The sequence below is a fragment of the Solea senegalensis genome, linkage group LG11 (genome assembly GCF_019176455.1).
Source record: "Solea senegalensis isolate Sse05_10M linkage group LG11, IFAPA_SoseM_1, whole genome shotgun sequence".
Classification (NCBI taxonomy): Eukaryota; Metazoa; Chordata; class Actinopteri; order Pleuronectiformes; family Soleidae; genus Solea; species Solea senegalensis.
Genome location: NC_058031.1, coordinates 2,433,682 through 2,446,910, shown reverse-complemented (window position 1 = coordinate 2,446,910; position 13,229 = coordinate 2,433,682). Strand labels below are relative to the sequence as shown.

General features: G+C 40.6%; 1 protein-coding gene across 2 annotated transcripts; it reads left to right on the top strand.

Annotated features, from left to right (window-relative positions):
• Nucleotides 1-1,534: 1,534 nt before the first annotated feature.
• Nucleotides 1,535-10,799, top strand: slmapb (sarcolemma associated protein b). Of its 2 annotated transcripts, XM_044039319.1 has the most exons (9): nucleotides 1,561-1,908; nucleotides 2,167-2,218; nucleotides 4,141-4,269; nucleotides 4,995-5,339; nucleotides 5,776-6,046; nucleotides 6,134-6,305; nucleotides 7,283-7,417; nucleotides 7,885-7,971; nucleotides 10,338-10,799. In XM_044039319.1, the coding sequence occupies exons 2-8, from the start codon at nucleotides 2,176-2,178 to the stop codon at nucleotides 7,966-7,968; spliced, it is 1,179 nt and encodes a 392-aa protein (XP_043895254.1). In that variant the 5' UTR covers nucleotides 1,561-1,908; nucleotides 2,167-2,175; the 3' UTR covers nucleotides 7,969-7,971; nucleotides 10,338-10,799. The 2 variants fall into 2 exon arrangements, with proteins under 2 accessions (XP_043895256.1, XP_043895254.1); XM_044039321.1 differs by lacking the exon at nucleotides 7,885-7,971 and having other exon boundaries at nucleotides 1,535-1,908.
• Nucleotides 10,800-13,229: the final 2,430 nt, after the last annotated feature.

The following is a 13,229-nucleotide window of genomic DNA, read 5'->3' as shown; positions in this document are numbered from 1 at the left end:
GAGGCCTAGCCAGCAACCCTCCATCAGCAGTCCCTCAGTGCTTCCCAGGTTTGAAGCCCATAAATGTTCGTTAAAAGGCTCAAACCCAGATCACTGCACCAGTATGTGCAGTGTTAGGTCGGGAAAGATATCGAGAGATATCAGTAGTCCTAAAAAAGTACTAAAAACGAAGGCAACTGGACTTCTGTTAAGTTCTTGAAGACGTTTCACCTCTCATCCAAAAGGCCTCTTCAGTTCTCCCAGATCATGTCCATCTGTTTATTAAACTCACAACTGTCCAACGGTTCTTGGCAGATGACTTAACAAGGGCACCAGTGAATGTGTAGTGTTGACTTTGGCAGTGTTTGGTCAGGAAATGATAAAAATATCTGTAGAAATACGAGAGATAGCTGTAGAATTGCCAAAGAGATATTGCGAAAAGCGAGCTGCAGTCACCTCGTCCTGCATGGAGACATGAATGAAGTCAGATGCCGCCCTCACCTTCCTTTGATCTGTGTGCAGGGTTACTGTGGCAACCATTGTAGTAAATGACACACTTGAATATTCTTTGTTAAAGGAACAAACCACAGTGTATGTGTGTGCAGTGTCAACTCTGACTTTGTTTGGATAAGAAATAGCAAGGGAACAGGTACGGGTGCCTTATAAATATCCATTCATTCATTTATTCATCATCTACTGCTGTATCCTCCACATGAGGGTCGTAGGGGGCGCTGGTGCCAATCCCAGTCCATCATAGCGACGCACAGACAGACAAACTGTGGTCAATTTGAGTGTCCTGTTAACTTCTGCATGTTTTTTGGACATGTGGGACAAAACCAAAACTTTTCAGACCCACACTCAAGTAGAGCTGTAACTAATGATTATTTTGATATGATAATCAATTTGCCTGTCGATTATTCAATCGATTAATTGGTTGAAAAATGTTAATCAGTGTTTGTCAAACCTGGAAATGATTTTTCCAGTTTTAATGATTTCTTTGTTATGTGGAGCAAAGAAAACAGGAAATATTCACATTTAAGAAGCTGAAACAATCGGAAAATCTTGTTGTAGTCATGAAAAAGCTTCAAACTGATGAATCGATTATCAAAACAGTTGAGGATTCATTTAGTGATCAATTACCAATCGAGTAATTGTTTCAGCTCTACACTCAACAGAACACTGAGGTTAACGGGTGACATTAAAATGTTTTGTCTCCGTCAAATAATCATAAATCATCATGATTTCAGCAATAATAGTCAGAATCAGAATTGAGCGTGATTGTGATCATCTTTTTGGTGAATACACTTTATTATATAACATTTATTTAAAACAGTTTCCTCAGAACAGAATGTGTCTGTGAATTTGGTGACTTGCAGTCTAGGTCCACCTGCAGTACCTCCCAGATCCACTAGTGGACTTTGACTCAAAGACACTGTGGGAAGCAGCACTGTAGTTTTTTCTTTTCTTTTTTTTACATCAGTACCAACTCGCTCCCTGAACAAACCCCCTCTGTGTCAGTGTGCAGCTGCAGCTCCTGTGATGCTCCACTCTGATGCGTGACCTCGCGTGGAGGAGCAGTGGACTTCAGCCACAGAGCGGGGTGGAGGGGGGCATGTTCTGATTTACCCCTCAACTGTACGATTTGAACCCCCCCCTCCAAATATTTGTCTGTTTACGTCAACCCGTGCTTTTGTGTTCACTGGTGTCAAGTCCAGCAGTAACAGTGAGGTCATGTTCACTGTGTTTGTCACCCCCCTTCATGTGTCCGTGCGCCCACCCACACCACCCCCCTCTCTGTCACTGCGTTGGACTGCTCCATTTCACATCTGAAAAAAATCTGATAGTTAGTGGAGAGTTGTTGATGTCAGACACTGACTGCTGTAGCTCCACAGCACTGTAGACTGTACTGAAGCTCGTGGACCACAGAAGGTAATATTCATTCTCTGTTGTTTTTTTCTGAACGTAGTTTTCTTTCACATATTCCTCGTGAGATGCAGCTGTGTGCACGCGCACGCCGCCTCCAAAAGTACTCGTCATGTCCTCAGAGATGAATGTGCAGTTTTGTGTTTACCTTTTGAAAACTTCTTTGTCGTTTTGTTTAAGATTTCTTTTACGCATGAAATCTTAGGCTAGCTGTTGTTTAGCTCCTGAAATGTTTGTTTTTCACACGTTTTGTTGCTTTTACAGTTCAAGCAAATGGAGTTGAGTGATCCCCTGAATAACGTGTCACTGATTAAAGGTAATCCAGTTTTATTTATTATGGAATTCATATTTGTTCTTTTAAATATGTTCAGACAGAAATGGTGTAGCATTGTTTTTATCTCACCTATAACTTCACATGATTGTTGTTTTCCAATGAACATTTTGTGAATGTTATTTCTGCACGTTGTTATTTTTGTCTGTCTGTCTTGGTCAGGACCATGAAGGTTATGAAGGCTTTAGGAGATGAAAAACAAACAAACAAACAAAAAAAGGCATGAGTCACAGTAATAAAGTGTGCCTGGACATACAAGGACAGTTGTTAAGGCCTTTTTCAGAGGCTGCGGTGCTGCAGATGTCCTTGTTTTAGAGGCTGATTTGTCCCGTGTCAACAGCTCATCAGAAGATGGAGCCTTCATCATCTGACTAATGCCTCTGTAGAGTGACTTAAAGAGAGCACCCTAATGAAATAAGTGCCTCACGGAGAACAAAATAGCATCGCCAGTTTATGACTGAGGACCATATCTGCAGGCATGTTAGGGGGAATGAATCAATTTTGCATGATGGATGAATTTGTAATGCCGCACTGGTCGGTACACGTAACGGGGAGCACAGAGCAAAAGTGGCCTCACAACAACATTTTTCGTAGCTCGAAGTGATCGTCGCCCTCTGGGCAGTTTTGGGTGTACAGCTCTTTCATTGAGTACATTACTTTGAACAGCAGCTATAACGCAAACCCTCTGATTCTGTTAGAGAATGCCGTCACATTCATTGGAAAGGAGGCCGACAGCAGTGGAAAAATGGACTCTGACGCCTTTAGCCTTCAGCAGTTGGGCTAAATAAAGACTCTTTTTTTTCCTCTCTCTCGTCACTTCAGGCAACGTGATGTTCACCGTTGCCAACTAGTCACAGAAGGATATTTTTACCCTAAGATTAATCCCATTATTGCTTTGTCAGGTGTCATTCTGTGACACGAAAGACAACATGGCTATGATAACTGTTGCTAAAGATAACAAGTTAAACTCCCGTGTGTGTGTGTGTGTGTGTGTGTGTGAGATTCTCTTTATCCCTTGTGATCTCACAGGGAGCCCACTCACATTCATCTGACACTCTCATACATATGCATGCATGCAGGGACACACAACCTCATACAGGCATGCAGGACACGGCACTGCCCTCTCCCATCCTTTGTCCGGGACACGGCGGGGTGGTGGTGGTCACTGGTCATGTGCCTGAGTCTGAGGGTGCCACCAGCCTCCAGCAGTCGCTGCCTGCATGCATGCCCGTTCATTTTAGTGGTATTTGCCACGTAATGCGCACGTGAAAGTGTGATGAGACAATGAAATCACAGTTTTCAAAAGTAGCCGACAGCAGACTCACGGCTCTTGTCCTTTTATGGTGCACATGCTTGATTGACCTCTTTTTTTTTTTTCTTTCTTTCCCTGCCTCTGCCAAATGCTTGGTATGGGATGAGATCATCTCTTTTTCCTAGCCGTGGTAGATTAGGGGATCAATCTACAGGGTATTTGCAAAGCCAAAGTATTTGTGGCTTGTTTCCTCCTCTTGGTAACGCAGCAGGCCGCTGGTAAACACGGCCACTCTATTCCCTTTGTGTATTGTTGCTGCAACTTACTGCAAAGCAATGTAGCTGTACGTGCATGATTTTTGAGTAAAAGCTGGGATAAAAAGATTCTGATAATGTAATTGTGTCTATTTCTGGGTTTGCAATTAGTCCATGTCATAGCTTCTTTTTAATATCATGGGAAATCATGTAGCATGCCAGTGCTGGTAGAATATTTCAGACTGAGATGTCCTTCTATTTTTATAAAGTTAAATTGCCATCATTATCACTTGTTATATGTTACGGTTAAGTTTTTGTTGGTGCAGAAAGGGGCGGAAATGTACATGGTACTGTGTCAGGAGAATGGATCTTGGGTCATTGTCTTGTGCTTTCTTCCACAGATGACGTGACCAGGTCAAACATAGGGTCATCTGGCGACTCGGAAAAAATTATCCAGCGCTTGAACGATGAACTTCGAGAAGCCCAAGACCTTGCTAACACAGAGAAACACAAATGCTGGGAGCTGCAAGGTAAAATTCAAAACCTTTACACACACAGCTAAAGTGACAGTTCAGTTTTTTCATGTGTAGTTGTATGAGGTTCCAACACATAGCTGACTTACAGATTTTAGCCTCTTAACAAAAGACTGGCCTAATAAATTTGACTCCAGGTTAAGTCTATGGTATCTTGATAATAAGTTGAATAATACTTTTATTTATATAGTACGGCAGCTTTTTCCAACTGGAAACTGAAGTTTGCAAATCACTCACCCTCTCACACCAAATTCCATAGAGAAAATGTGAGACACAGTGGCTGCTGGTCTACTGCTGCCACGTTTGCTAAGTTTGTGTCAAAGAATTACTTCAAACACAGAAGTCACAACGTAACATAGTTGAATTGGTTTTGATGAAGGCAGAAGTGGATCAACTGCTCCTGTGTGTTATAAAAAATAAAATCTGTGGTGTGGGAGAATGAGTGGTTGACAAACGTCAGGCTGTCTAATGGCAAGAGAGAGTGTGATGTCTTGTTTTTATAGTGTTTCTGTCCCTGAATATCCTGTTTTGTCTTTTTCTTTGTCAAACCACTTTGTAAACCTGTGTTTTTAAAAGTTATCATAAGTATATATAGTATAAGAACTTTCCCTTCATATAATAAATGCTATTATAGTTTGTAAATGTTTGGGACAAAGAGAGAAAAGAAAATGAACCGCAGGCTGATGATGAAGATAAAAGTTCTTGACCCTGGTTTCGCTCAGGCCAGCTGCAGCAGCTCCAGGATGAAGTGACAAGTCTCAGGGAGCAGATTGACGACTCCGCCAGTGCACGCGGCGAGCTGCAGGTTGCACGCGACGAGCTGCAGAGTGCACGCGGCGAGCTGCAGAGTGCACGTGATCAGGTGAAGTCGCTGAAGCGTGACCTGGAGGCAGGCAGTGCACAGCGAGACCGTGACATTGGCGCTATCCAGGCGAACCTGGCCACCGTCTCAAAGGAGCTGGACAAGTGGCGCGAGACTGCCCACAAATACGAGAATGAGATTGAAAACCTACAGCAGGACCTTCAGCAGCAGAGCGAGCAGTGGCAGAAAACTGCACAGATACAAGGTACGACAGGGGGAAAAGACACTAAATGTAAAGACAACAAAATACAGTCTGATACTAATACTGTCTTGACTCATTGTCTGTGGAATGAGGCTAATTTTAGAACTGCAACTAACGATGGTGTTATGTAAACGTACGAGTATCTTCATGAAAATGACACAACATATAACTTATATGTGAGAATGAGTGTAGGAGAATCAAAGGGTTTTTGTATCCACACAGAACTTTTGGACAACCACTATGGAACTTTTACAGCGCCACATACAAGAGTCAAATTGGGGATTTTTGTGCAGACGTTTCTTGAAACAATCGTGTATTTGCAGGGAAACTTGATAACAACAAAAAAGAAAAAGATAGTTTAAGCCTGTGAGGCTCTGAGGTTTGTTTTATCTGCTCAAACCCGTAACATCGTAACATAACATCCTCTTGTTATTCACAGCCGATGAGATGCGGTCCCTGCAGGTGGAGTGTAAAGGCCTCCAGGTGGAATGCTCCGTCCTGCGGTCCGAGAAGCAGGACATCCTGAACGAACACCAGGTTGAAAAGAGCAGCCTGCAGAGTTACTGTGAAGCCCTCTCGGCTGAGAAGGAGGACATCACCAAGACTCACCTGAAGGACAAGGACAACCTGCAGAGCGAGTGTGCAGCGCTGCACTCTGAGAACAAGGCCGCGCTGCAGAAGTGGCAGCAACTGGAAACGGAGCTCACCAGGTCAGTGCATATTTTGCTGTACAACATACTTCTCTGGCGGCGGTCCTGCACCTCCTGAGCTCAGGGGTTGTTTTGTGTTTCTCATAGTTCACATGCGCAGAATGCTGAACAGAGCAGCAGCCTCAAAGCCCTGGAGAGGTCCCAGCAGGAGCTGGAGAAGAGACTGGCAGACCTGCAGCTCCAGCAGCAGCACGACAACGCCGAGTGGCAGACCAAGCTGGAGGAGGCGGAGAGTCGCAGCGAGGCTCTTCAGAGAGAGGTATGCTCTGAAAATGAGTGAAATGGCCCCTTTATCTAACACAGGGGTCTGCAGGCTTCAGCCCCTCTGCATTGGCTCCTTGTAGTAGATTTTATGTTTTTTTCTTTCAAAGTGAACACCTCTTATCTAGAGATCATGGTGATAAATAAAAGTGTTTCATATTTTGTGCGTCAAACACTTAAAGGGCAGTTTCAACCATTTTTTTCCCCACTTGGTCAAATGAAGAATAAACTTAAAACCATTATGACGGTGCTGTGACCAGTTTTAATTTATTATTTATTTTTATTTTTTACTTTTAATTTTACTCATGAAACTTCACAGACACACAGTAAAGAGTCGTCAATTTAATTTTTTTCAATCTTGACTATGGAAATTAGTGGAAAACCTGTGTATTTTTGAGTGAAGAATTACACATTTTTCCTCAAGCATTAACTACACAAGATCCTAATATTGCTTTATACATTTCACAGTGCGTTACTTTTAATTTCATTAATTTGCCACAAACAATGAAAGTACTGAATTGATTCTAATGATTCAGTTACATAACATTTTATTACTCGTCACTAGTTTGTGTGTTTGTGTCTTGTAATAAAACATTATGGAGTAATGGAAAACGATACCAAACCGAGAAGAGTCGAGTCGTGCTGGAACCGTAGTGTGGAAAAGCGCCAATAAACACAAAGATTTGATGAGACAGTTGATGTATGAAGTTGGACAACTGCTGTGGCCACTCCTTCATGTGTTGTGGCTCTTCTGTCATTGTGCTCTTTATAAAGGGCAAATAGTTGGTCTGATAAATTAAACAAATCCAGAATCCAGCAGTGCGCGGCTGCGTGAGCCCGTGTCTGTCACGGATACAGACAGTGAAATAAAGCAATGAATGAGTCCAATCAACCTATTGCAAGAGAGCTATTTTTGTTGTCTTGTGTACTGAGGGCAATATCACGAATACTGTTTTTATCTGTTTCTTTATGCAGGCTGAGGAGGCGAAGGCAGAGCTATTGGACGTGAAGGATAAATATGAGAAGATGGAGCAGGAAAAGCAGTCGCTGACAGATGAGCTTGATGGATGCAAAGCTAACATGAAGGAAATACAGGAGAGAGGAACCAAGGTGAGAGTGGCGGGAGTCTTTTTTGTTTTTATTTGTCTTAACAAAATCACATTAATGTTTGACTAAATGATATATATATATATATGTGTGTGTGTGTGTATATATATGAAGGGCTGTAGAGTAAAATGTAGTTAATAAGCAAACACCTTGCATTTCGCATTGGCGTTGGGAGCATGAGCTTTAAATTTACATGACATGAACATGTTTTTTGTGTTATTTTGTGAAATGTCTCCCGGGGCATACGAGGTGAAGCGTTTTTTATTTTTAACCTCAACAAACACACACCTGCTCCCTTCTACTCATCCACTGTCTCCGACTGTTGCTTTTAGAGCGCGGTAGTCTAAACGTCTAAACGCCACGGACGCAGACGGACTGACTGACTCAGGGGTTTATTAATAAAGCCGAGCCCAACCAGAGTATGTCCCGTTGCAGCCATTTTTACAATAATATCCCTTCCCTTCCTGTAGACGACCCTATTGCTGCCTGTTCAAGCCATAGTCATCGGCCTTGTCCTGGCTTTGCTGTTCTGGTGCTTCGGCGCATTGTGGTAGAAGGTACATGTTACTCCTGTTGAGTCGGTCTACATCTGTCATTCTCATCCATGTCTTTTTGCTTCTTTATTTTTTTTGAAGATCATTGCATGACTTAATCACCCTTTTCCCCCCTCATTTCCCAGAATGCCTCCTTCCTCTTGGGGAAAAAAAAAAAAAAGAACGTCTGAGAAAAATCTAACCTCTCTAATCATACAGTAGCAGCATCTGACATCTGTGTGTCCTGTCTTGAGTGTCTAATACAGGGGTTCTCAAATGGAGGTTCGGGGACTCCTCGGGGTCCATGACACGCCAGTGTTTCCGTCCCTCCAAGAAAGAATTTTTTTTTTTTCAGCAGTAGTCCAGTAGGATGGCACAAAGACAAATTTGCTTTTTTTTTAAATGGCTAAATAGACTTTTTAGTTGTTTTTGTTTGTTTGTTTTTATCATTAATATCAACGAAGAAACACAAGTGGATGATTTTGAATGTTGGGGAAACACTGCACACTGTCAGGGGCTCCATTCAAAGGTTTTTATTGAAATAACATGATTAACAAAAAATAGAAAATGGTTAGACAAACGTATTTTCTTTACCTGCTTGTTTAAAATACAAATGTATTAAGTTAATTCAAGCTAAAGTTTCCGTATAATTCATATCAATTTGTGTTGCATTTAACTTTAAGAAGATTATATAACATAATAAAGTTTGTCCCACCATTTTCTTTCAGTGTATTTTTACTAATCATTTTCATTTTGTAATCTACAGTCAAATTACTTTAATCAAGGAATTACATCAAGGGGTCCCCAGAATGATTCATTTTCTTGGCTACATCCACATTACTCATGTCTTTTTTTTTAAAAAGGAAAAAGAAGCATAAATTCTGCTCTGGATACGCCTGCAGTCCACATTAACTCGGCATTATTACAGCCCTGAAAACAGAGAACTTTGAAAAGCTGTGTTTTTAGTTTGTTCAGAACCTGAACATCACCTGCTGCAACCAGGCTCCTATTGGACGATGACCAGCTGTCAGTCAAACTGGTGTCCACTCACACGTATCCTCTGTTTTTTAATTTACAAAGCTGACACCGTGTTCTCTTTTATAGAAGACCTGACACTAGCAGGAAAATATTTACTCATGTTATAAATGAAGTGAGAAGGAGAAGCCCACAGTCAAACACAGTCAAGCAGATGTTGGCTATTCGATGTTCAGCGTCCTCAGAAGAATACAATGAATAGAGTGTCTTCAGTTTGACTGCGATGCAGTTGCACTAATTCAGTGACAACTTGGCTATCAGACGTGAATGAAAAGCTCTCTTGGAATAAAGTTGACTAAAAAAGATGAAACACAGAGGTCGGTGATCATTTATACTTTATGCATGATAAAAACAGTCAAACCAGACCATGTGCTGCCATTTAAAACAACAAAATACTCACTAGACTTTAGTCATATAGTCCAAATAATTCATTGTTTCGGTTTATTTCTTTAATTTCATTTTTTCATTTTATTTTTATTTGGGAGCTGTTGAAAAGACACACATCACATTTATACATACATGTGAAAAGAAATGATATATTCATTCAAACTATCCATTAAGTCTTATCTAAGTAAAAATGTGTCATTTCAGTGTAGTTTTAGAAACTAGGTCTATTTACCCTAAAATTCCCAAACAAAGGGGAAAAATGTGTGTTGGTGGGTTGAACTGAAGAAAGACACAGAATTGATTGACAATTTATACGATTATGCTTCAAGTAACAGTCAAACATGGCGTGGTCATGTTTGACCCCAGAGGACTTAAAAACTTCTTTTCGTTTCACCTCCAGTCTGTCTAATAACAGAATTTCATGCTCTTACTTTTCACTATTTCTTATTTATTATCATTTGTATTTTACTTAAACTTACACTATTGTTATTTAATATAATTGTTAGATGAATTATTGTCTTGTCCTATACACATCTTTGTCTCTCACAGATCTGCTCAAATATCACGCAGTAATCATTTTAAATATGAAAGAAAATAGATATTTACACAAAACCCTTCAGCCCAAATGCAGGTTGTGTTTGATACAGAGCTAAAAAACTTGTCCGATTGCCTTTTTGTTTTGTTTTTTAAATAAAAAAAAAGCCCAGTTTCTAGTAGTGTGGATGTAGCCTTTGTTTGAGAACCTCTGGTCTAATGCCTAACCACTGTCTCTCTGTCTCAGTCGGCTTGGATGGGCTTCACTTCATCTGAAAGAGCTGTTTTTTAACCGTGTGTCACTGTGCATCCGTCTCCTCTGTCGAAGCTTTGGCGATCCTCCGGGGGGGGCGGGCGGCGGCGGCGGCGGCGGCGGCATCGTCGTGTAAACTCTGCTCATGTTTCCCTCGTTTGTGTGTCGCCACTCGTTTCAGAATCCGTGGATGATCTGGGGGCCTATGATCGCCGTGGCTCTAACCGCTGCTGCTGTGCAGCTTAAGAAGCTGACCTGAAGGCAACTCAAGCAACGCACGTGCAAATCCACATGGTTTCTTTTTCCTGCACTAAACCTGAAAAACTTGCCCTTCTCTCATCATATCTGCACTGTTCATTAGGAGGGGGCCTCGTAGTTAACACTGTTTGACTTGTAAGATGTTCTATTTTAGGTGGCAGAGATGTTAATAAGAAAAATTGCCACTTTTACATGCAGTTTGTTTGATATTTGAAGAGACTTCAGTTGGTTTAGGTCTGTTTGACTGGTTGGATAATCCATTAATGAATGTAAGACTTAATTCTAAAAACATAGGGTCATATTTTTGGGTTTGAACCCCCTCCCCCCCTAAATGTAACACATCCATCTGTGTAATTGTCAAAATAATAAATATTTATCACAATAATCCAGCTCTCATTCGAGTACATTATGAATGTTCTTTTATACTGTAGTTACTGTACGTGAGAATACACAAACCACAGCAAATTGATTTAATCATTCAATCTGTCTTCTCACAAAGATCCTCTTCTCCTTGGCGACCACTTTTAATTGAATGTTTTTGGGCTTGAAGTTGTAATAATGACAATAATAAAACAGTTAACCCTTAGAGCTCATCTGTGCCACAGGTGCACCCATGGTAAATTGCCGGGGGAATAATACACAACTCCTTATATGGACATCCTGGGTGTGTGTTTGTAGTCAAAGTTATGATTCATTTTACATCACATTTTTAAGTACCAATAACTGTGCAGAAGTCACAAAATAGACGTGTTTTTCTTTTTTCTTTTCTTTTTGTTCATGAAAACAAAATCAATTTTGTATCAATTTGATTCCATTTTTTGATTTAATTCATTTCAGTTTCCATAACATTTAGTTGCAACAGTTGCCTTTAATGTGACCCCACAGTGTAACTCTTACAGTACACTTGAAGGTAATAAGATTCACTGTACTCTGTAACAATGCAACATTATAACCAGTACAATAATTCATTAAATTGTGGACATTATATTATCCAGCCTACATACACTTCAGACATTTTACTCTTTGCTCAGAAGAAGAAGAACACTGATGTTATTGATGTGTTCCATTTGTTGCAAGTGAGTCAGCAAGTGAGAGAGGTTATTGGACATAATGTTAAAGTAATATTTAAAAATTAAGCAGGGTTATTCTACTACATTAGTAGTTCACCACGGTACTAGATACTAACAAATGGTACAAATACTAAATATCTCAGCCTTTATACTGTCAGTCCTTTACGTGTTTGGATGTGCAGTTACACCCTCTAAACTGACTGACCACACGGACGATGGTGAGGATTCATTTCACAACAGGATGAGTCTGTTTCAAAACGTTTTCGTGATGCCATGTTCATGTGTTCATGTGGTTGGTATAGCCCCAGAGGAAGTGGATGAGTCGTTCACGTTCACTTCTCTGTGTTGTTGCTGTATCAGCATTTTTTTTTTTTATTGCTTCTTTTGCAGGATGACGATGCTGACGATGGTGTGTGTGTGTGTATGTGAGGACCCGAAAACGTATAGAAACCATACAGATTGAGGACATTTTGGCAAAGTGAGGACATTTTGGCAAAGTGAGGACATTTTGTCCGGTCCTCACAACTTTAAATGGCTTTTTGGGTGTATTTTATATATTTCTAACCTTTTTGGATTAAGGTTAGAATAAGGTTTTGTTAAGGTTCAAGTTAAGGGTTAGATTTACTCAGTTGAGATGGTTAAGGTTAGGATATATATATATATATATATATATATATATATATATATATATATATATATATATATATATATATATATATATATATGTATATATATAGGTGCCCTCAATAAGAATGCTGCCTGAGAATGTGTGTGTTTGTGTACTGTTTTACTTCTTAAGGACCTTTTCTGCTAAAAACACTAGTTCTCATGGAGACCAACACCTGGTCCTAATGAGGCAAATCTAAACTAGTTTAGGGCTTAAATGTGGGCCTTTTCGGGATAAGACCTGGTTTTAGGGTTAAGTGGTTAGTTGTGATGGTTAAGTTTAGGGTAAGGGGCTGCATTATGTCTATGATGTGTCCTACCTAAGATAGATAAAAACAAGTTTGTGTGTATTAGAGAGAGACATGTGAGCTGATTGAGGACAGACTCTATATAAATCTTCAGATGAGGATCTTTCCAAAGCAAGGCGAGCCTCTCTGCAGAGCTGCTGTATTTGTTCTGCTCTACTTTACATGTAGGTCAATGGTCGTAGAGCACAGATGCAGCAGAGTGGCAGCTCATTAGGCCGTATTTACGTACCGTTTGTATATCGCTCATTTACATTCTGATTATTATAGTCCTTGTTGTTCAATACCAGATGAGGGCACAGTGAACAGCTCAGATCTTTTGAATCATGTGACGTGCATGAAATGTTGAAAACCCTTAATAAACAGAGGCAGTCTCATTATTTGTGTGCTTTTTGTGATACAGTTGTATCAGTTTAATCTTTTACTGTATGTGATTCATGAATAAATGTCTTCAAATGTCAAATACTTAGACCAGCATGTGCAAAACCAACAGTTATTTTAACATACAGCAAGTCATTGTCGAGGGATGCGCTGAGTCACTGTAACCTCGGGTGGGCAGTATATTTAGCATGTTCTAGTTCATCAGCTCAGTAAACACACTCAAAGTGCTTCTGGTGACTGACCGAGGCAAAGGTCAACGTCTCCAGGCCCCTAAAGCTTCCTTGTGTCACGTCATGGTTCCCCGTGGTCTGTGCAGGAAAGGAAGCCCTCGGGGTCATCATCACCACTGACAGCAGTGAAACGGGAACACTCACTCTCTCCATCACTCTGCCT

Excerpts from the sequence above, each read along its gene's own strand:
- slmapb (XM_044039319.1), top strand. The coding sequence starts at position 2,176 with ATGGAGTTGAGTGATCCCCTGAATAACGTGTCACTGATTAAAG. Across the intron at positions 2,219-4,140 it reads TAACGTGTCACTGATTAAAG|ATGACGTGACCAGGTCAAAC; the intron begins GTAATCCAGTTT and ends TTTCTTCCACAG. Across the intron at positions 6,047-6,133 it reads CTGGAAACGGAGCTCACCAG|TTCACATGCGCAGAATGCTG; the intron begins GTCAGTGCATAT and ends TGTTTCTCATAG.